General features: G+C 40.6%; 1 protein-coding gene across 1 annotated transcript in view; it reads left to right on the top strand.

The window, feature by feature from the left end:
* The window catches only part of LOC124776602 (tetratricopeptide repeat protein 39C-like), an 80,108-nt gene that overhangs the window by 2,639 nt on the left and 54,347 nt on the right, over window positions 1–23,122 (top strand). Inside the window, exon 2 of the mRNA XM_047251672.1 lies at window positions 8,460–8,597. Coding sequence (XP_047107628.1) covers window positions 8,460–8,597 — 138 coding nt within the window. The remainder of the gene's footprint in view (window positions 1–8,459; window positions 8,598–23,122) is intronic.

Genomic DNA, 23,122 nt, shown 5'->3' with positions numbered 1-23,122 from the left:
TAAAAACTTCAAGGTTTGCCAATGACATTGTAATTCTATCAGAGAGAGCAAAGGACTTGGAAGAGCGGTTGAACGGAATGTACAGTGTCTTCAAAGGAGGATATAAGATGAACATCAACAAAAGCAAAACGAGGATAATGGAATGTGGTCGAATTAAGTCGGGTGATGCTGAGGGAATTAGATTAGGAAATGAGACACTTAAAAGTAGTAAAGGAGTTTTACTATTTGGGGAGCAAAATAACTGATGATGGTTGAAGTAGAGAGGATATAAAATGTAGACTGGCAATGGCAAGGAAAGTGTTTCTGAAGAAAAGAAATTTGTTAACATTGAGTACAGATTTAAGTGTCAGGAAGTCGTTTCTGAAGGTATTTGTATGGAGTGTAGCCATGTATGGAAGTGAAACATGGACGGTAAATAGTTTGGACAAGAAGAGAATAGAAGCTTTTGAAATATGGTGCTACAGAAGAATGCTGAAGATTAGATGGGTAGATCACATAACTAATGATGAAGTATTGAATAGAATTGGGGAGAAGAGGAGTTTGTGGCACAACTTGACAAAAAGAAGGGATCAGTTGGCAGGACATGTTCTGAGGCATCAAGGGATCACAAATTTAGCATTGGAGGGCAGTGTGGAGGGTAAAAATCGTAGAGGGAGACCAAGAGATGAATACACTAAGCAGATTCAGAAGGATGTGGGTTACAGTAAGTACTGGGAGATGAAGAAGCTTGCACAGGGTAGGGTAGCATAGAGAGCTGCATCAAACCAATCTCAGGACTGAAGACCACAACAGCAACAACAACAAGAACACACTTTTGCAGCCATCATCAGAGCTGTTGGGCGTTTTTCTGGATAATTTTGTTCCAATCCATGAATAGGAGATCATTATGACTGAATAACTACAATGAAAGCTGCTTAGAATAACACAGTAGGAGATATATCAAAGTTTTAAATTGCGCCACGCTGTAAACCTACAATTATTTAATTTAACTGCATACAAGGACACTTTTATATTATGAGACAGTGTGGATAAAATTACCAAAACAGCACTGGGAAGATTTTATCAAATAGATGAAAAATAAAATTAGCATGGTAATTCCAACTTATAGATCCTGTAGGAAAGAATTTTAATTCCTGTAGCATTTTGAAAGAAAGATTTGCCTTAAGACAATTAAGTTTGTTTAAATATATGACGGGGATGGGTAGAAATGCAGGAAGCTTGTCACACATGATTACAATATTGAATGGCAGGAGAAAGAGAGACTGTGTTTAATAAAGATGATTAAGTTCTAAATTGTGTAATTAGACACAGACCAACATTATAAATAGCAGTGTAAAATCATAAATCTCTTTAGTAGAAGGGAAAGAACACTTTCTTTTGATCTCATTTAAATACATACAAGTTTTATTTTTTCTCCTTGCATCGGTTAAAGACATTACTGGCATTGTTAGGAAAGAAATAAAGGGTATGGATATTAATTTGGAAGGTCAGACAGTTTTCTTATTCAATTTTTGTTTTGTGCCACACTTAACAAAATGCAATGGAAGGTTTTATTATGAAGCCATTATTGATCACCAAATTTCTCAAGTCTAAATATTCTTAGTTAATACCTGACCAAACTGTATTATAGGGAGAACTTTTCTAAGGTTCCTGTTGTTTATAAATTAAGACGTTTCAAAAATCTGTGTCAACCATAACACAGCAAATGACAGCAACTAATAATCCACAAAAATTACTTTATCATCATTGTGTTTGGTTTCTTCTTTGCTAAAATCAAATATATAACAATTCATTTTGATAATATTGGTGATAAATATTAATAAAATAATAATCTTTTCAAATTTAAAGATGAGTTCATCATCGCATGTGGCTGCATACCGACCGACTGAAACAGTTCCTGGGAGGTATCAAGAGTATCTAAAACATGAAAAAGAGAGACATGCCGAAAAAAGACAACAATGAAAAATTAATCTTGGAAAGGACACCCCACAAAGCAAACAGCAAAAGGAAAAATTAAAATTGTGTGAAAGGAAAAAAAAAATGTAAATATCGGGAGAGGAATAAACAATCCATGATTAAAGTCAATGATAATGAATCTCCTAACAAAGCTTACCCATGTTGACAATCATTAGACAAACAGTGAAAAAAGTCAAGAAAGCATTACCTAAGAGCCTTAGTAAATGGGGAGCTGTGGCCAGACAGTTAAATTTAGAAACGGTATGAGATGCAAAGAAATTTTTAAAGAAAAAAGTAAATGTGACATCAAGTTGCAAAGAAATAGATGAGAAAATGATAAATTTGTATCAGAGAGATAACATTAGTCGTCAAGAACCAGCGAAACATGGTTTGTGTTCAGTCAAGGCTTCTGGATTCACATCAGTGAAGAACCATTCTCCTTATGCCTATCTCAGAAGCACTCTCTCTTTTCATTGAAGATATCCCTGGCGTTACAAAGTGAAGAAATCCACATACTTTACATGAAGTTCTAAACATATTTTGCCATATTCAAAAATGCCTCACAGTGTCTCTGAAAATATCATCCAAACATGGAATTTTTGCTTTCAAGCATTTATGGTGCATTAACAGAAAAACATATTCCAAGAAGTTGCAATGAACTTATTAGTGCTGGAAAATGTGATCCAGCAAATAAAGATTTTATTAATGATCACTGTGAATATTGTGATACACGTGTATTTCAAACTTTTTTTGTAGAAAGCAACTTGGAAAAGCCTGCAACTTTACGCCAGTGGAAAGCAAATGACACAGGTTACCTGAAAAATCCTCAAATGTTAGGCAGCCAGTGCTAGAAGTCTCGAAACAACTTCCTTTCTTTAAAAGACATGTTGTCATAAAAAGATAAATTAAATTTGATGAATAATTAAGTAGTTTTGCAAGTGGACTTTGCAGAAAATTATTAATTGATTTCTCAAGATGATATCCAGACTGCTCACTGGTCCCACAACCAACTTGCTGTTTTCACTGCAGTTGCTTGGCATAAGAAATTATCCTGTTGTATCTGATGATTTGGAACATGGTAAAGTAGCAATTTGGGTATATCTGCAAGTAATTCTTTCTTCCTTAAAAGAAGAGTATTCTTGTCTCAGAACAGTGAAAATTTTTTGAAGCATTGCAGCTGTAGGGAAAGTGGTACCAGTGGCAGTGAATATGTTATAAATGGTGCAAAGAGCATGAAAGACAAACCCTTACTTTATTTGCTGGACAGAATTACATTGTGATCTACACCGGTCAGAGGTTTGATGATACTAAAAGGTCACAGATATTATAATTCACTCTACTGCACAGGGCAGCGATGACTTTTTCTTCAATCAGAGATGACGTATAGTCATCACATTGCCATAGAGCCCCCCTTTGACCATAGTGCAGAGCACAGGAGAAGGGGAAGTGTTGCGAAGAGGTGAGGTGTCGGTGTTGCTCTGTTGTGGGGCAATGACTGCAATGATGCCAGAGACCTTGTAATTTCTGAGGCAGACAGGAGGCCTCCTGGGGAAGGGATCATCAGACAGAATGAGATTTTCACTCTGCACCGGAGTGTACGCTGATGTGAAACTTCCTGGCAGATTAAAAGACCAAGACTCGAACTCGGGACCGTTGCCTGTCTCGGGCAAGTGCTCTACCATCTGATCATCAGTCAGGTTGTGCAAAATGTTAGCCAGGGGGCAATGATCCATGTAAACAGTAAGGGGTGTATGCCCTGTACTCATCTTGAAATTAGTGGACGAACTCGTACATGGCAAGTAGCTCACAGTCAAAGGTTGATCACTTATCCTGTGTGTCTGAAAGTTTACAAGAGAAAACCGCAGACATTGGGAAATGCTGGTTATTTCCTGTTGTAACGTGGCACTGATAGTGAGGTCACTCGCATCCACTGTTACAGCAAGGTGGCCATTGGGAGACAGATGAGTCAGTGTAATAGTGTGTAGTAAGTCATCCTTGGTTTTCTCAGAGGTGGATTGCATAGGAAATGTCTACTCGAGGCGGTGTCTGGCATTGAGGGGTTCATCCTTGTGTGATAGCAATATGGTCTGGGCACATGTGGGAAGTTTCAATGGCCACAGTGTCCAGAATATGCAGTCAGGCATCAGCGTAGGATCAATCTGTATTTGTAGGCATCACCAGAGTGAGGCTGGCGGGTTTTCTCTGAAGGTTTCTTAGTGCATAACTACATGTTGCTGCTGTTCTGGGGAGCATGAGAGGCACTGGAGCAGCAAAGCCTTAGTCATTTCGTATTTGTTGTGAATGGGTGCTGCCAGGAATAGGTCGCTGTTGAGGTGGCCAAGTAAGGTCATAAATCTTGCATCATCACCATCAATCCCATGGGCAGACATCAAGCACTTGCGTAGAGCAAACCATACTGCCTGACAGTTGGTATAGACCGGGGTAATTAAAAATGAGGCAATGAGGCTGAATGGTGTGGAGATTGTCCGTGGGCTGTACAAGCAGGACTGGCCAGAGCATGGTGCTGATTAACACGGCCAGCCTAGGAGTGATAGAGCATCTAATATGCGGTTGCTGCATCTTGTTGAAGTGCCTGTTTCGTGGCGACGTGGATGGCACGGACGTCACATCTTACGGAGCATAGACCTTGGGCAACGTGCCATACTGATGAATCGGTCGTTGAAGCACTGATTCCATTTCATGCATGCCCCTCAACTATGTATGTAACTATGAATACAAAAAGAGAGAGAGAGAGAGAGAGAGAGAGAGAGAGCTTCGGATGACACATTTTTTGCATTGGAACTCCAACCAAAACTATCAACTTCCAATCTAACCCAGGCAGTAGCTTATGCTACAGGAAAGTATGCCAATACAAATATTTTTTAACAACAAAAGCTTTTTGCTGTGATAAATGTGATGGTTTTACCAACCATCAAACTTAGTTTTAGCTTACGTTGCTTCTCTCAATGACAACTATCTCCACAAAACCTCTTTAGGTGTAATAAACAATGACACCATTTTGCCAACTCACAACCAAACTGTCACCTTTAAACCTTAATTAGTTCTCGGTTACAATACAGATTAGTACAGTGTGACAACTGAGATTACATATTCACATTCTTTGGTGATTTTCTAATCGAATTCATTGGCTTTGTACTAATGAATTCATTGGCTTCACCAAATTGTGGCCTATCAATCTAACCTAGATCTTGGGCTACAGACTGCTAGATTGCTCTGTTACCCCAACCAACTGTTCTGTTCTTTACCTGTGTGCACTTGTATGATGTCACGCACCACATCATCATTATGTCACAGAATGAAGCCAACACCCACTATTGGTAGTTTCAGTTCACCCAATATTTTTGTGAGTAAATAGACACTGTAGTGACCTTACATATAATATACATTTAATAAAATATATTGTACATAGAGAGTTTAACTATTAATATTAGTCTCACCTGATGTGAGGATAAAATCAGCTTGAGGCATGCTGAAATATGTATTCAATCATCATGCTTATGAGTGTATAGAGAAGTCCCCCTCCCCTCCCCCACTCCTCCCTGTCCCCACTTATGAAGCAAAACTGAAAATGATTGCCGTTGCAAAAGCATGCAGTGCTACCACTTACATCTATGACTTTCATTAACTTGTAAATTAATGTGTAGTGTAAAGAAATAATTTTGTTTGTTGTGTTTCTTCCTGGTTTCTCATGTGATTATTGTTATTTGTGGCAGATTTTAGTTAAATGCATACAACTTGTTAGAAATACAAAAATGTCTGATACTAGCCATCAGCTTTGATTTTTGGTCTAGCCATCAGCTTTGATTTTTGGTCTATCAAGATGGTGGATACAGCCATATCACCTCTATCCAATTTGGCACCCATAATGTCACAAATTCATTGCAATTAACAAAAGAGAGAAAAATTCAAAATTTAATCATAATAATTTCAAGACAAGCATGAGGCTAACAGGAGATTCACAGAAATTGGGAGGGCGGGAAATTGGATGGGGAGAAACAAAACAAATGGCATTACATAACCTGGCACATGCACTCAAACAAAGAAATATGCAAGAAATCATTAATGCCAATATTACGTAAAGGTCACATAAAAACCACAAAATTCAGTATTGTCACCTACAATTAATCTGATTATGTGAACTGAACTATACTCAACTGGATAACTACAATAGGCATCGAAAAAATGTCCCCCACCTAAATAGCCACAGATGTTAGCGTGCCACTTCTGCAATTCAGGTGGTGCACCAGCTCAAAGTCAAATCAGCCCGCCCAAAAAAAATTCCATTCCGAGGAGGGCGGGGGGGGGGGGGGGGGGAGGTTTACAGGGATGTTCAGGGATGTTGACAGGAAGGGCATCCAGTCCCCCAATAAAATTAAGAACATCAAATCTGATAATAACCATGCTGACCCCATGTGGGTATGGAATAAAGGCAAATAAAGAATTAGGTGGGAAATTGAACTTTACAGTCCCAGTGAACAAGTGAATCTGCAAAAGTGGTATTGGAAAAGTCGGTAGAGAAATAGCCAGACCTTGCTGTAAATGCTGGTATCAAAATCTTCACTTGACCTATATAGCTGGAACAAATTTCACGATACCCTTATCCCTAAGTAAATATTATTGATTGCCACACCCAAGCCACAAATTCATATGTTGATTCATTAATATTAATTACATATAAAACCAAATCACAAGCTGCTACAACAAATAAAAGTATATGAAACACTTTGAAACAAACAAAAAAATCAAAAATATGTACTTGCCAACCAAAATCTGCCATCACACACAAAAAATCCAGACTATTGGGAAAAAAAAACAACTACTTAAGAAAACATCTGGACCCTGTTAAGGGATTCACATATACTACAATCATTTGTAAGGTATTGAAATGTGGGTAAGAAATACATCTACTGGTATAAATCATAAAAATTGCTATACAGTGTGCTCAAAATTATATTTTAAGAGAAATATACAAAATATGTAATAGTTGTTGGCAATGAATGTGTTGACTGATGAGACAACATGGCAGAACAAATGAGAAAATAGCATTTGATTAACATTGTCATGACAAAAAAATAAATAAATGCAGTGGCAAAATGAAATATAGTTAAGAATTCTGTAATATAAAATGGGGTGTTCTGTGAAATGTAAGTTGTACTCTTAGTTTTTGGCTAACCACCACCTCTGAAATCTGATCATTCTATAGCACCCCACCAAATATTGTGATTCCTGCTTGTGAACAACCAAACTGTCACATCTGAACCTTATAGTTAGACTTTGCACTATGTTACAGACCGATCCATCGCCACTCCCAGTTTTCTCCCATTCACATTGATTGGCTTCACCACCTCACCTAGGCTATAGGGTGTGCTACAGATCAATCAGGCACCATGTCCAATTTTTTTCTATGCTAGTTCATGCATTACTGAAAGAGGCACCACTTCCATCAGTTTGTAACACTAGTTCTTACGTAATCTGCAAGAATTGCTTCTACAGTCCCCATTTAGCATTGGCAAATTTTCTTTGACCCTGACTTATACTTAAGTTTAGCCAAAAAGCCACTACTCATTAATGAACAGAACACTGAAACACAAAATAAGAAGACCCTCTATCCTAACCTCTCTGTATCACAATCTGCCCATCAAAAAACCACTCACCCATCAATGCCCAACACAAAATACAAATAAAAAATAAAATTAACATAAATTAAATCATACACTCCTTCAAAATAAGCAAGAATAAAACAAAATCAAGCAGCAACTTTTGTCAGCTTCATGTATTTACCACATTTGTGGCACTACACAAATTCATCCACAAGCCATATAGTTACAGAATGTCAATGGTACTGGTCATATCTTCACCCATAGCAGCATTCAGTGAATTTATTTGTCATATCCATGACAGCTACTAACAGTTCCAAACCACAAAACAAAGCATTCACCACTATCTAGCTTCAATTGCAACCAGTCACTAATAACAACACGATGAACAAGTTTTGAAAGATCGTAGTTGTGATTGGTCTTTTCATTTCAAGTGACCAATCACAATTACAATCTTCCAAAATTATAATGTCATTCTCAGTGAGTGGCAATGATAAAATATAAGTGATTCCTCACAGCTAAAGCACACCGTTATACCTAGAAGAAGGCCATTAACAATGGCTGAAATGTTGCTTTCTCCATTTTTATACATTATGATGTGATACAATACTCGGAAAACTTTTATGGCAACCAATTCTGATTGCAGAAGTACACATAATTAGGCCTATGTCTATATATTTTGAAACATTGAAATTCAATAGTAGAGTGCTATGATGTACTACCAGATGCCATCTTCATGTACACACCCTATCCATAATGTCACAGAACACAACATTGTTACATCATGAGTCAAAGTTGATGCCTGTATTGTATGTTTCTGTTGAACCATGTTTGTAAACATATTTAGGTAACTAATTTGTTATGTTCTTTTATCTCTTGATGTAGAATGCACTGATGACATTTGAAGAGGAAAAACTGCAAGAGTCCTTACAAACTTTGCGTGATATGGAGAAACGCTGTGCTCAGGACATTGGGTGGCTGAAGACTGTAAAGAACAAAGTTTTTGGCGGTGATACAGGAATGGTAAGCTTATGTAATATCCCTTTACAATTTTGAGCCTTGGAAACAAGTACAATGCTGGGTGAATGTAACATAAATTAAACTCAATCAATTTACTTAGATGGACACAGCAAATGTATTGCAAACATTTGATGACACGATTGAGGAATAAGATGTATGTACATTATTATTTAATTACAAAGAGTGCATAAGAATCTCAATGCTATTTGTTAGTGCTGTTGTTTTGTTAATACAGGCACACTTATTCAATTTAAATGTGTGAATCGGCAAATTATCCTAATTATGTCAAGGGAAGTCTTTGTAGATAGAAGTGAAACAAAATAAAAATTGAAAGAATTAAGAGCGTCAAAACTGTGTGAAAGTTAACAGTGATTACTACATAGTTACACGCGGTGTCCCACAGGGAATGGTCAGTATTCAAGAATACAACAGGAATGGTCATTCAAACTGAAAAAGCCTAGCAAATGTGGACTGTAAAGTGCATAACTTAGAGCTGTGAGCTCTTGTTCGTTTTTGCTACTGTGAAAAACATCTCTTCTACTAAACAAGTGCTTGTAGCTCTTAAGGTATGCATTTTAGAGACCATATTCACTAGACTGTTTTGTTTCAAATTATAATTCCTGTCATATCCCTGAATATTGACCATTTCTCCTGGCACAGCCTCTATATTTCAGTGGTGAATTTTGAAAATGTTTACTACTTCAACAGTGTCTAGTCATTGAGAACAGAACAGCACTAGGCAGAAGTTACTTTCAGAATGGAAGGATGAAGAGGCCATTGTGAATCTGAGCCTGAGAAAGTGTTGGAGGATGTAATGTAGAATCATAATTTTATTGTCTCATTACATACATAATTGACTTAGTGTACAGGAGACTCACCAGCTTATAATCATAGTACACTACTGGCCATTAAAATTACTACACCAAGAAGAAATGCAGATGATAAACGGGTATTCATTGGACAAATATATTATACTAAAACTGACAGCTTTGTGTTTGTAATATTGGGTCGGTGCATAAGTTCTTAGTGTTTTTCTGCAAGATTGATAAACACAGCAGATACACATAACAGAGTCTTTAGTCACCAATGATATATTCTCCTTCACTCTTTACAGCCATCTGCTAATACTGGGGCACCTTCTTGTGATTTTGGCTTAGAGCATGTAGTACCTATATATCCAATTATTGAACCTCCCCCATTGCATGCAAATGTTGCCCGATGGTGTAATGATCACAGTGTGTCACATTTGTGAATACTGATGTAGATTGTGGATTAATGTCTTTAAACAATCTTAAAGAAACCCTGAAGCTCTTCGTGAATGTGATGAGTCACTAATGTCAAAACACCTCTGTACAATGAGAAAATCATTTTTTTTAATGCTATGTACTGTGGTATTAGCCTCATACACAGCACAAAAGTTTCTGGCTGCCTCTGCTGCTTTTACCCCTGTATTGAACTCAAACAGGAGAATATGTTGGAAATGTTTTGATTTCTCCAATTGGCACTCCGTTTTCTAGCAACCACAGCTCCACTGTCGCCAAATGACAATATGTAAACTCAAATAGTAACAGTGAACTACAAATTAAACAATGACAATCAGTAAATAAACCCATAGCAAGCAGAATACCAATGTGCAAAACAAAAATGCTACAAACTTATGCACCAACTTGATATTTAGCTTTATACCATTTAGATGGAACCAGGCAGATAGGTTTTGTAGAGTGTTAATGACATTTTCAGGCATTTCTTCTGTGTTTTTATTTTCTGTCAGTACTGATGTATCATCAGCAAATAACACTTAATGATAATGTATGTTTGTGGGTAAGTCATTTATGTAAAAAAAGAAAAAGGATTGGGCCTAAGTTTGAGCCTTATAGTAACCCTTTTAAAACACTTCTCCACTTCAAGAAGTACTTTCCTTTGCTGGATATTGTGATAATCCTTTGCTTTCTCTTTGTCAGAAATGACTTACACTGCTGCAAGGAACTACGCGTAATTCTGTATTTTCATTTTATGTAATAGTAAAGACTGGTTGATACAGTTGAACACTTTGGATAACTCACAGATGATTCCCACTGGTTTTTTTTTCCTAAAGTGAAATTAATCTTATTCATTAATTAATTGATTGCATAAATTATACTTTTGGCATTTTGGGAGATAAATTGAATTTTTGAGATCACACTAAAATATCTTAGCACTCAAAAAGCATTGTCAAACAATGGAAAGTCCAGGGTTGAATGATGATGACACTGAAGGTATAAATTGCTACTCGTGCTGCAGTTCCCTCTTCCAACCTACAATATATGACCAAAAGTATCTGGAAACCTGGCTGAATATGACTTAAAAGTTCGTGGTGCCCTCCATCGGTAATGCTGGATTTCAGTATGGTGTTGACCCACCCTTAGCCTTGATGACATCTTCCACTCTTGCAGGCATATGTTCAATCAGGTGCTGGAAGGTTTCTTGGGGAATGGCAACCCATTCTCCACAGAGTGCTGCACTGAGGAGAGGCATCAATGTATGTCAGTGAGGCCTGGTACGAAGTCTGCATTCCAAAACATCCCAAAGGTGTTCTATAGGATTCAGATCAGGACTCGGTGCAGGCCAGTCCATTACAGGGATGTTACTGTCGTGTAACCATTCTGCCACAGGCAGTGCATTATGAACAGGTGCTTGATTGTGTTGAAAGGTGCAGTCGCCATCGAAGTATCTAGTGGATTGTGAAGTACATTTGTGATGTGAGTAGTTTTTCTCAGAATTTGCTTGGATTACAAGTGATTCATAAAGGATTTCTGCACCAAGGCATATCCCTTACAAGATCGACTCTAGGGAGACACCAAATTATCCTTTACTGAGGCACAAGAGAGACCTTCCATTGTCCTTAAAGAGACACTAATATCACTTTCAGTTCTAGCATTGTACAGCGATAATGCTGAAACAGAACTTCACACCAACAGTAGCGGTTTTGGGATGAGGCCTTTTAGAACATATTAAGGACAGTGTCGAAAAGATGATAGATTATGCTTCCAGAGAACTCTCCAAGTCCAAAATGAACTCCTATACAATCGAGAAAGAGTGGCATGCTGTTTTTTGAGTCATCATCAAAATTTCAGCCATATTTATTCAGCAAACCATTCATTGTTGTGACGGATTGCCATCCTATACACTGGCTGACTAGCCTCAGTTGTACACAAAAGCAGACCTGAACCCAAGAGTGTTGACTACCTTTCAAGGTATTATTTGGCAGAACACAGCACCATGGATGAAATCTCTGTCATTGCTGCATTAAATGACATTGCTGCTGAACAGAGGGTAGGTGTAGCAGTGCTGAAAACCATACAAGCCTTGAAGAATGAGAAACCGACCAGAGGAGGATTTGAGCTAATAAATAGAGCATTGTGTAAGAGTAACTATGATCCAGTCGGCTGGACACAGGTGCTCCTCATGCCAGCTCATTTGTAGCTAGTGCCAGCTCATCTGTAGCCAGCTGTCCTGAAGCATTTCCATGACACTCCAACAACTGGTCACCTGGTATTTGTGAAGACTATACAGAATCAGATACAGGTCACTGGCCAGATCTCTGTTGATCGTTAGACTTTATGTAAGTCATAAGGAATCCCAAAGAAAGAAGCACGTGCTTTGGACTTAATTCTAGCATCTGTTACTAATCTTGCCTGCCGCATCATCATCTCTGCATCAAATCAGAATCAACCGCTTGAGAAAGTTTCTGAACTCAACAAACAGGCATTTTGGATAATAATCTGCACTGACTACTTCTCCTCTACTGTGTTACCCAAGCTGTGCTGACTGATGAAGCTCCAGAAATTGCGAAGTTCCTTTGTAGAAAACATCATTTTGAAGCATGGCGCAGTCAGTGTGCTGATCCTTGACCGTGGAAAAATTTTTCAGACGAGAATAGTACCAGATATAATTTCGTGTTGTGACATCATATACAGGATGACAGCTACCTACAATCTGCAGATGAAAGATCTTGCAGAACATGCCAGTAAAACATTTGCAGATATGCTCTCAGTCATGTTGATCTTGAACAGAGTGATTGGGATATAATACAAGCTGTTGTGACATTCGCATACAAGACAGAGAAGCCAGCTCTATAGACTTCACACTGCTTGATGGTCACGAGGCTGAAATGACAATGGATGTACTGTTCCAGTTTCAACCAGATGATATTCAGGATGACTACATGAAACACCTCATCACCAGGACCAAAGAAGCGATGCAGATGGCTTTGTATACAGATCCTGGATACCCAGGACAAAGACTCAGAGTGCTGTAATGGCAAACACCATCCAGTGAGATGGAGCCAAGGGGACTTGGTATGGACTTTAATGCCTGTGCATAAGTTATTAAAGCACTACTTTGAGCCTGATCATGCCCTTCATTGCTTTTTGGGTGTCACATATAAAGTTAAGGATTATGACCCTTCATCAAGAAGCCAAAAGCACAGAGACATCATCAATACCATCCATACGAAGCCCTACTACAGCCCAGAACAATGATGCGAGGTTCAAGGAAACTTAAGACCCGCTCAACAAATGCGAAACTTTGATAGAAGGGGCTACATTTGATGATCATCATAGTGAAAAGCATGTAACACACAACCAGAGCAAGAGGATCCACCAGTAGTGCCATACAGAGGGCCATTGACAAGATCTAGATCCAGGGTGCTGTAGTTGGGTCCAGTGAGAAGAGGACTATTGAAACAGTGGGTTGCTGCTACTCCAGGACAGGGAGCAATGCTGCAAGCTGTGATGCATGTAGTGTGATGCTGTGTAGCATAGTGTAGTGGTTAGCATTGCCGCCTAGCGCGCTAAGGCGTGTCGGTAGTTCAAACCTGACCACCAGCAATTATTTATTATTCAGTATTTATCACATCTGGAAGATTCATGAAATATCGTACGTTTGTAATGTTCTTATATTCTGTAATGTTTTATGTTGTTATAAATACCAGCATTCTGGGTATTCGATGTTTGTATAAACAGTTGCACTCTATGTCCAGGGGGTCAGTTCCATTCTGGCTGTGCATTAATGTTCATAATAAATGTGCTTTCAGTGTTAAGTGTTGTACTTCATTGACAAACCTGCTTTCAGATAATGACTTGATTCTGGTTATAATGTGACAATATCAGTAAATTGCTGTCTCAGATTTATAAGATTTGTGTGCAGGAATGGGGAAAATTTCGCAATATTTTGTAAAAATGATTGACTTTCCATTGATAGCAAAAATCACTGAGTTCACATTATTTGGCACATTATAATTTACACAAAACTTGCCTGTCTCTAGCTGAAGAGCTATGGAGATAGTGTGTTTGTTGAATAGAGCAGAAACTCATAGTCCTCCAAGATTGAAACTGATGGTGCATGTGAGATTGTTTGGACAAGACTCAGTATTGACAGTAGACATAAACATAAAATTGGATCTTTCTAATGGCCATCAGGCTTGCCCCAGATCTAACGGAAAACTTGAGATGAAACCTCAATTTTCTCGTATATGTGTTCCCCAATCATACTGTCGACACTGGAGAAGACATCCTGTGAATGATACTAAATGCTTTCTCTGAAAACTATGTGAAACAGATAGTACAGAGGTCTGTATCCTGTGGCAATAAATAGACCAAATGTCATTGAGGATCTCGTACATTGAACTGGAATCGGTGGCAGTCATAGTAACAATGATAATTAAAATAGTAATTTTGCTCAACCATTTTGTAATTAGGCTTGTTGAAGTAAGATTAAACTGTATTGAGCCCACATAAACTGACATGCTTCATTCCCACTGAATTGTGACCTTTTTTTCTCCTCTCTTTTTGACTCATATCCTTAAACTACCGTCATTGCTGAGCTTCACAATGAAGACTTATTAAGACTTTCAAAAATATTCTGCAAGGCAAAATAAAGTTACAGTTAGTGTTGTCTATGGTCAGATCCAGCTACAAGTGCTGTTATGTTTAAAAAAACAGTCTGTTTTAATAGTTACACCTCAAAAAGTCCCTTCTGAATTATGTAGTAGCCTACAGGGGTCATTAGTGTGAAACAGCCGAAAAATAAACTCTGAGGAAAACACACCAACTGCAAGATACTGCATAGAAATTCCATTCCATTCTCACCTAGGGTAACCTCTTACTTACGTTGTCTGAAAACTGAGAAGCTCATTCATCACGCACTTTTTGCTATTATTGACGAAGCATTACCAGCAGTAACATTGTAATCATTATGAGTAGACGATACTTTTCATCTCTCTGGTTTTTATAGAATGAATGACAGAAAGTGCAGCTTATTTTACCATTTACATTGTGAAATCTCTTTCTTAGCCATCATTGGGACAAGCAAGCACTATTTGATGCAGTTTTATGCTACCTTAGTGTTACAGTGTGTACCGATGCCTCTTCTTGTAGTCGTCTTCTTTTTTGTCCCGGCTTTTTGAGATCTGTTGATGAAGAGACACGATATAAAAAGTTCCTTAGTGATACAATGAAGTTACACAACAGTTGATGATTTAACTTTTGAAACTGCCAGTTTATTGGCATTTATGGAAGGAAAAACACTTTCATGCTCTCATGCGGTCAAGTGTAACATTTTGTGTGTGAAGTGGGACTTATTAATTAAGCTACATTAAAGTGTTGCTGGACAACGTAATCAACACGGTGATATGTGTCTCAATTTAAACTGAAGCTCAATATTTTAAATAAACTTTCAGTTCATTTTTGTCAAAATCAGTACTTGTCTCAAAATTAACTTCGAACTTAATGCATTAAGTCCAAGCACATTGGAAAATATTGTATGCGATTTACAGGACAGCTAGATTACGCACTGGCATGTAACATATTTTAAATCGAGCACGCAAGTTTGTTTTTCCTATTGGGCTAAACGACTCTTTTCTAAAAATGTGATCTCATGTAAAGTCTAACTGGAACTGCCCCCCCCCCCTCCCCCCGCCCCGCTCCTGTGGGTCCGGGAGTTAGAATAGGCCTGAGGTATTCTTGCCTAAGGGAGTTTCACATGTTTTGGCCTTTATGTGATGGTCTCCTGTAGGATTTGACCCCATTCTTCAAAATTTTTCCCGAAGAGCTTGCCAATTGGGGAAGGGTGCCTTACAAGGTGCATCGTGTCCATCGTGCATTGAGATCTTTAGCCCAGTTTCTCGTTGTTGCATTGCAGTCCTACCCATTCTCCATCTCTTGGGCAAGGACACCTTCTTGGATACGTTTTCCACCATGCACTATGTATGCAGTGTCAATTTCTGCATCGACAATGACCATGGACTTCTTTGCACCTGATACCCAGCATGGTAGCCAGTCCGTTGTGATAGGGCCACCATGTACCCTTTTGGTGGTAGCCCCCTGACCACGCAGGGATCGCTCTGCTGATGCCTGCACTGTTAATTCCCCACGTATGCCAAGGGCAGATGCCCATCCCCCTGGGGCATCGGGACTCCCGGCAACAGCCATCCTGGCAGGTGGCCTTTGCTGCAGCTGGGTGGTGCCCGTGTGGAGGGCCCCTGGTCGAAGTGGGTGGTATCAGGGTGGATGACACGCGATGAAGCGTAGTCTATCATCTCTTGCTGGCCAAGGTAGAGATGTCGAAACTTTACTGGCCCAATTCGACCTCTGCCTCTCAGATACTGGGGCCACCACACAATCCAGTGTGGCTCATGGTAGTTACTTGGCCATTGATTTATCAATTTGCAGCCCAGTACTTCCCCCATCTATCCACTGGAGAGCACGTGACGACCTGTGTGGTAGTGACCACTTCCCCATCTTCCTGTCGCTGCCCCAGCATCAGACCCATGGACGCCTGCCCAGATGGGCTTTGAACAAGGTGGACTAGCGAACTCCTCTGCTGTCACCGCTGAATCTCCCTTACATGGTAACATCGATGTGATGGTTGAGCAGGTGATTAGCACAATTGTTTCCATGGCAGAAAACGCGATCCTTCACTCTTTAGGGTGCCCAAGGTGTAAGGCAGTCCCTTGGTGGTCGCCGAAAGTTGCTGAAGCAATTAAGGAATGTCGGCGAGCTCTACAGTGGCATAAGTGGCACTCTTCCCTGGAGCACCTCATAGCCTTTAAACAGCTCTGTGCCCGTGTTCGCCACCTTATCAAACAACAGAAGAAGGAGTGTTGGGAGAGATACGTCTCTACCGTTGGGTGCCACACATCACCTTCCCAAGTCTGGGCAAAGATCAAGTGTCTTTTCGGATACCAGGCCCCAACAGCTGTCCCCATTGTTACCATAAAGGCGAGTTATGTACCGACGCAAACACAATTGCCGAGCACTTTGCTCGAGCCTCTGCATCGGAGTATTACCCCCCAGCCTTTCGCACACTCAAACGGCGGCTGGAAGGGAATGTCCTCTCATTCACTACACGCTGCAGTGAATCCTATAACGCCCCATTTACATAGTGGGAGCTCCTCAGTGCCCTTGCACATTGCCCTGACACAGTTCCTGGGGCTGATCACATTCACAGCCAGATGATTAAACATCTCTCATCTGACTACGAGCGACATTTTCTCGTCATCTTCAACCGGATCTGGTGCGATGGCGTCTTTCCATCCCAGTGACGGAGAGCACCATCATTCCGGTGCTCAAACCCGGTAAAAACCCGCTTTATGTGGATAGCTATTGGCCCATCAGCCTTACCAATGTTCTTTGTAAACTGCTTGAACGTATGGTATGTCAGCAGTTGGGTTGGGTCACGTGGCTTGCTGGCTCCATGTAAGGGCGGCTTCTACCAGGGTTGCTCTACCACTGATAATCTTGTGTCCATCGAGTCTGCCATCCAAACAGCCTTTTCCAGAGCAACACCTGGTTGCCGTATTTTTTGACTTACTTAAAGCATGCGACATGACTTAACGAAATCATATCCTTGCCACAGCCGTAATTTTTCCCGAGGGCATGCAGCTTTACTGTATGATTAAATGATGATGGCGTCCTCTTGGGTAAAATATTCCGGAGGTAAAATAGTCCCCCATTCGGATCTCCGGGTGGGGACTACTCAAGAGGATGTCGTTATCAGGAGAAAGAAAACTGGCGTTCTACAGATCGGAGCGTGGAATGTCAGATCCCTTAATCGGGCAGGTAGGTTAGAAATTTTAAAAAGGGAAATGTAGAGGTTAAAGTTAGATATAGTGGGAATTAGTGAAGTTCGGTGGCAGGAGGAACAAGACTTCTGGTCAGGTGACTACGGGGTTATAAACACCAAATCAAATAGGGGTAATGCAGGAGTAGGTTTAATAATGAATAGGAAAATAGGAATGTGGGTAAGCTACTACAGACAGCATGGTGAACGCATTATTGTGGCCAAGATAGATACGAAGCCCCACCTACTACAGTAGTACAAGTTTATATGCCAACTAGCTCTGCAGATGACGAAGAAATTGAAGAAATGTATGATGAAATAAAAGAAATTATTCAGATAGTGAAGGGAGACGAAAATTTATTAGTCATGGGTGACTGGAATTCGAGTGTAGGAAAAGGGAGAGAAGGAAACGTAGTAGATGAATATGGATTGGGGCTAAGAAATGAAAGAGGAAGCCGCCTGGTAGAATTTTGAACAGAGCATAACTTAATCATAGCTAACACTTGGTTCAAGAATCATAAAAGAAGGTTGTATACATGGAAGAACCCTGGAGATACTAAAAGGTATCAGATAGATTATATAATGGTAAGACAGAGATTTAGGAACCAGATTTTAAATTGTAAGACATTTCCAGGGGCAGGTGTGGACTCTGACCACAATCTATTGGTTATGACCTGTAGATTAAAACTGAAGAAACTCCAAAAAGGTGGGAATTAAAGGAGATGGGACCTGGATAAACTGAAAGAACCAGAGGTTGTACAGAGTTTCAGGGAGAGCATAAGGGAACAATTGACAGGAATGGGGGAAAGAAATACAGTAGAAGCAGAATGGGTAGCTTTGAGGGATGAAGTAGTGAAAGCAGCAGAGGATCAAGTAGGTAAAAAGACGAGGGCTAGTAGAAATCCTTGGGTAACAGAAGAAATATTGAATTTAATTGATGAAAGGAGAAAATATAAAAATGCAGTAAATGAAGCAGACAAAAAAGGAAGACAAACGTCTCAAAAATGATATCGACAGGAAGTGCAAAATGGCTAAGCAGGGATGGCTAGAGGACAAATGTAAGGATGTAGAGGCTTATCTCACTAGGGGTAAGATAGATACTGCCTACAGGAAAATTAAAGAGTCCTTTGGAGATAAGAGAACCACTTGTATGAATATCAAGAGCTCAGATGGAAACCCAGTTCTAAGCAAAGATGGGAAAGCAGAAAGGTGGAAGGAGTATATAGAGGGTCTATACAAGGGCGATGTACTTGAGGACAATATTATGGAAATGGAAGAGGATGTAGATAAAGATGAAATGGGAGATACGATACTGCGTGAAGAGTTTGACAGAGCACTAAAAGACCTGAGTCGAAACAAGGCCCCGGGAGTAGACAACATTCCATTGGAACTACTGACAGCCTTGGGAGAGCCAGTCCTGACAAAACTCTACCATCTGGTGAGCAAGATGTATGAGACAGGCGAAATACCCACAGACTTCAAGAAGAATATAATAATTCCAATCCCAAAGAAAGCAGGTGTTGACAGATGTGAAAATTACCGAACAATCAGTTTAATAAGCCACAGCTGCAAAATACTAACACGAATTCTTTACAGACGAATGGAAAAACTAGTAGAAGCCGACCTCGGGGAAGATCAGTTTGGATTCCGTAGAAACACTGGAACACGTGAGGCAATACTGACTTTACGACTTATCTTAGAACAAAGATTAAGGAAAGGCAAACCTACGTTTCTAGCATTTGTAGACTTAGAGAAAGCTTTTGACAATGTTGACTGGAATACTCTCTTTCAAATTCTAAAGGTGGCAGGGGTAAAATACAGGGAGCGAAAGGCTATTTACAATTTGTACAGAAACCAGATGGCAGTTATAAGAGTCGCGGGGCATGAAAGGGAAGCAATGGTTGGGAAGGGAGTGAGACAGGGTTGTAGCGTCTCCCCGATGTTATTCAATCTGTATATTGAGCAAGCAGTAAAGGAAACAAAAGAAAAATTCGGAGTAGGTATTAAAATCCATGGAGAAGAAATAAAAACTTTGAGGTTCGCTGATGACATTTTAATTCTGTCAGAGACAGCAAAGGACTTGGAAGAGCAGTTAAACGCAATGGACAGTGTCTTGAAGGGAGGATATAAGATGAACATCAACAAAAGCAAAACGAGGATAATGGAATGTGGTCGAATTAAGTTGGGTGATGCTGAGGGAATTAGATTAGGAAATGAGACACTTAAAAGTAGTAAAGGAGTTTTACTATTTGGGGAGCAAAATAACTGATGATGGTCGAAGTAGAGAGGATATAAAATGTAGGCTGGCAATGGCAAGGAAAGCGTTTCTGAAGAAGAGACATTTGTTAACATCGAGTATAGATTTAAGTGTCAGGAAGTCATTTCTGAAAGTATTTGTATGGAGTGTAGCCATGTATGGAAGTGAAACATGGACGATAAATAGTTTGGACAAGAAGAGAATAGAAGCTTTCGAAATGTGGTGCTACAGAAGAATGCTGAAGATTAGATGGGTAGATCACATAACTAATGAGGAAGTATTGAATAGGATTGGGGAGAAGAGAAGTTTGGGGCACAACTTGACCAGAAGAAGGGATCGGTTGGTAGGACATGTTCTGAGGCATCAAGGGATCACCAATTTAGTATTGGAGGGCAGCGTGGAGGGTAAAAATCGTAGAGGGAGACCAAGAGATGAATACACTAAGCAGATTCAGAAGGATGTAGGTTGCAGTAGGTACTGGGAGATGAAGAGGCTTGCACAGGATAGAGTAGCATGGCGAGCTGCATCAAACCAATCTCAGGACTGAAGACCACAACAACAACAACAACATCCTTGTCACATTGTATGAGTGGTGTCCCCGGGGACCACACCTGATTTTTATCCAAAACTTCCTGTTGCTCCGTACTTTCCATGTCCAAGTTAGTGACTCCCTTAGTTCCATCCATATCCAGGAGAATTGAGTCCCACAGGGCTCTGTATTGAATCTCTCTTTATTTTTAGTGGCCATTAACGGTCTAGCAGCAGCTGTCGGGCCCTCCGTCTCACCTTCTCTGTATGCAGACGACTTGTACATTTTGTACTGCTGTTCCAGCACTGTTGTTGCTGAGTGGCACCTCCAGGGAGCCATCCACAAGGCGCAGTCGTGGGCTCTGGCTCACAGCTTCCAGTTTTCAGCCGCAAAGTCGTGTGTCGTGCACTTCTGTCGGCATCGTAACGTTCATCTATAACCTGCACTTTACCTTAATGACAATCTACTCACTGTAGTGGAGACATATAAGTTCGTAGGACTGGTATTCGATGCTCAAATGACTTGGCTCCCTGATCTTCGTTAGCTTAAGCAAAAGTGCTAGCAGCACCTCAATGCCCTCCGTTGCCTGAGCAACACCAAATGGGGTGCAGATCACTGTAAGCTGCTGCAGCTCTACAGAGCCCTTGTCCAATTCCGAACTGACTATGGGAGTGTGATATATGGTTCGGCAGTGCCTTCAGAATTGCATTTACTCGACCCTGTGCACGACTGTGGGGTTCGATTAGCGACAGGAGCTTCTAGGACGAGTCTGGTGACCAGCGTACTGGTGGAGGCTGGTGTCCCTCTGCTGCAGATCAGATGTGCCAGTTATGCAACATACATTCATAGTTCCCCTGAGCATCTGAATTACCGTCTCCTTTTCCCGCCTGCGGCAGTCCATCTCCTGCATCGGCGGCCCAGATCGGGGCTAACGATTGCGGTTCGCATGCAGTCCCTTCTCTCCGAACTGGAGTCCTTCCCTTTACTACCTCTACTTGTGGTCCGTTCACTTATGCCTCCATGGTGTACGCCTCAGCTGCAGCTTTGTCTGGACCTTTTGCATGGCCCTAAGGACTCCGTTAACCCCGCCGCTCTCCGCTGTCACTTCCTCTCGATTCTTGACGTGTTCCGGGGCTCTGAAGTGGTTTACACCAACAGCTCAGTGGCTGATGGCCATGTAAGCTTCGCATATGTTCATGGAGGACATATTGAGCAGTACTTCTTGCCAGTTGACTGCAGTGTTTTCACTGCAGAGCTGGCGGCCATATCTCGTGCTTTTGAGTACATCTGCTCATGCTCTGGCGTGTCATTTCTCCTGTGTACTGACTCATTGAGCAGCCTACAAGCTATCGACCAGTGCTACCCTCGCCACCCTCTGGTAGTGTCCATTCAGGAGTCCATATATGCCCTGGAACAGTCCCGCCATTCTGTGGTGTTTGTGTGGACCCCAGGACACATCGGAGTCCCTGGCAACGAACTTGCCAACAGGCTGATCAAACAGGCGACGCGGAAACCACTTTTCCGGAGATAGGCATCTCCGAAGCTGACCTGCGTTCTGTCTTATGCCACAGGGTTTTCCAGCTTTGAGAGACAGAATGGCATAACAGCATGCACAACAAACTGTGTACCATTAAGGAGACTATGAATGTGTGGAAGTCTCCATGCAGGCCACACGCAGGGAATCAGTTGTCCTCTGCCGGCTCCACATTGGCCATATGTGGCTAACGCATGGTTACCTGCTCCATCGTGAGGACCCACCTTGGTGTCACTGTGGCTCCCAAATGACAGTCGTCCACGTCTTGCTGGACTGCCCACTTTTAGCCGCTCTGCGGCAGACTTTTAACTTTCCCAGCACCCTGCCTTTGGTGTTGGGCAACAATGCCTCCACAGCAGGTTTGGTTTTACATTTTATCTGTGAGAGTGGGTTTTATACTTCTACATAGGTTTTAGTGCATGTCCTTTGTCCCTCTGTGTCCTCTACCCTGGTGCTTTGAGAATGGAGGTTTTAATGTATTGCGGAGTGGCTGGCTTTCCCTTTTTGTTCTCATGGTTGGCCAGCCACTGTGATCTGCTTTCATGTTTTACTCTCTTCTGTTTCTAGTGTCTGTTGTTTTCTTGTCCTCTTTTGTTCCCTTTAGTGTTCATTGCCTTCCCTTCATTCTTGTGGCTTTTCCTTTCTTTCCGTTTTATGTTATATGTTTTGTCTATTTTATTCTCAAACTTGTGGCATTGTTTCATTAGGAACAAGGGATCCATGACCTCATAGTCCGGTCCCTTCTCCCACCTTTAAACCAACCAACCAATCTAACTGGAACTAGATTTGTGTCCATCCAAGTCAAAATAAAAAAAAAATAAAATTCATGTAGGTCAACGAATTGCACACGTGCACTTTTTCACTCTAAGTGATAACTCGTCTCAGAGTAAAAGCCACACATAAATTCACACTTTTTTTATGAATACAAAAATCAAAACACTTTTATCTTAAACAGATAAATTATGGCATGCTATTACTAATTAAACATTTCCAATTCTGAATAAACTTCAAGAACTTGTATTTCATAATCAATAAAATTTATCCCGAGAGAAACTATTAGTCTGCTAAAACGGAGTCAAATTACAGTCAGCTTGTGTCTGGACGACGAC

Source organism: Schistocerca piceifrons, chromosome 2 (genome assembly GCF_021461385.2).
Source record: "Schistocerca piceifrons isolate TAMUIC-IGC-003096 chromosome 2, iqSchPice1.1, whole genome shotgun sequence".
Taxonomy (NCBI): Eukaryota; Metazoa; Arthropoda; class Insecta; order Orthoptera; family Acrididae; genus Schistocerca; species Schistocerca piceifrons.
Note: the sequence above shows the minus strand (reverse complement) of the source record. Positions and strands in the feature narration are given on the sequence as shown.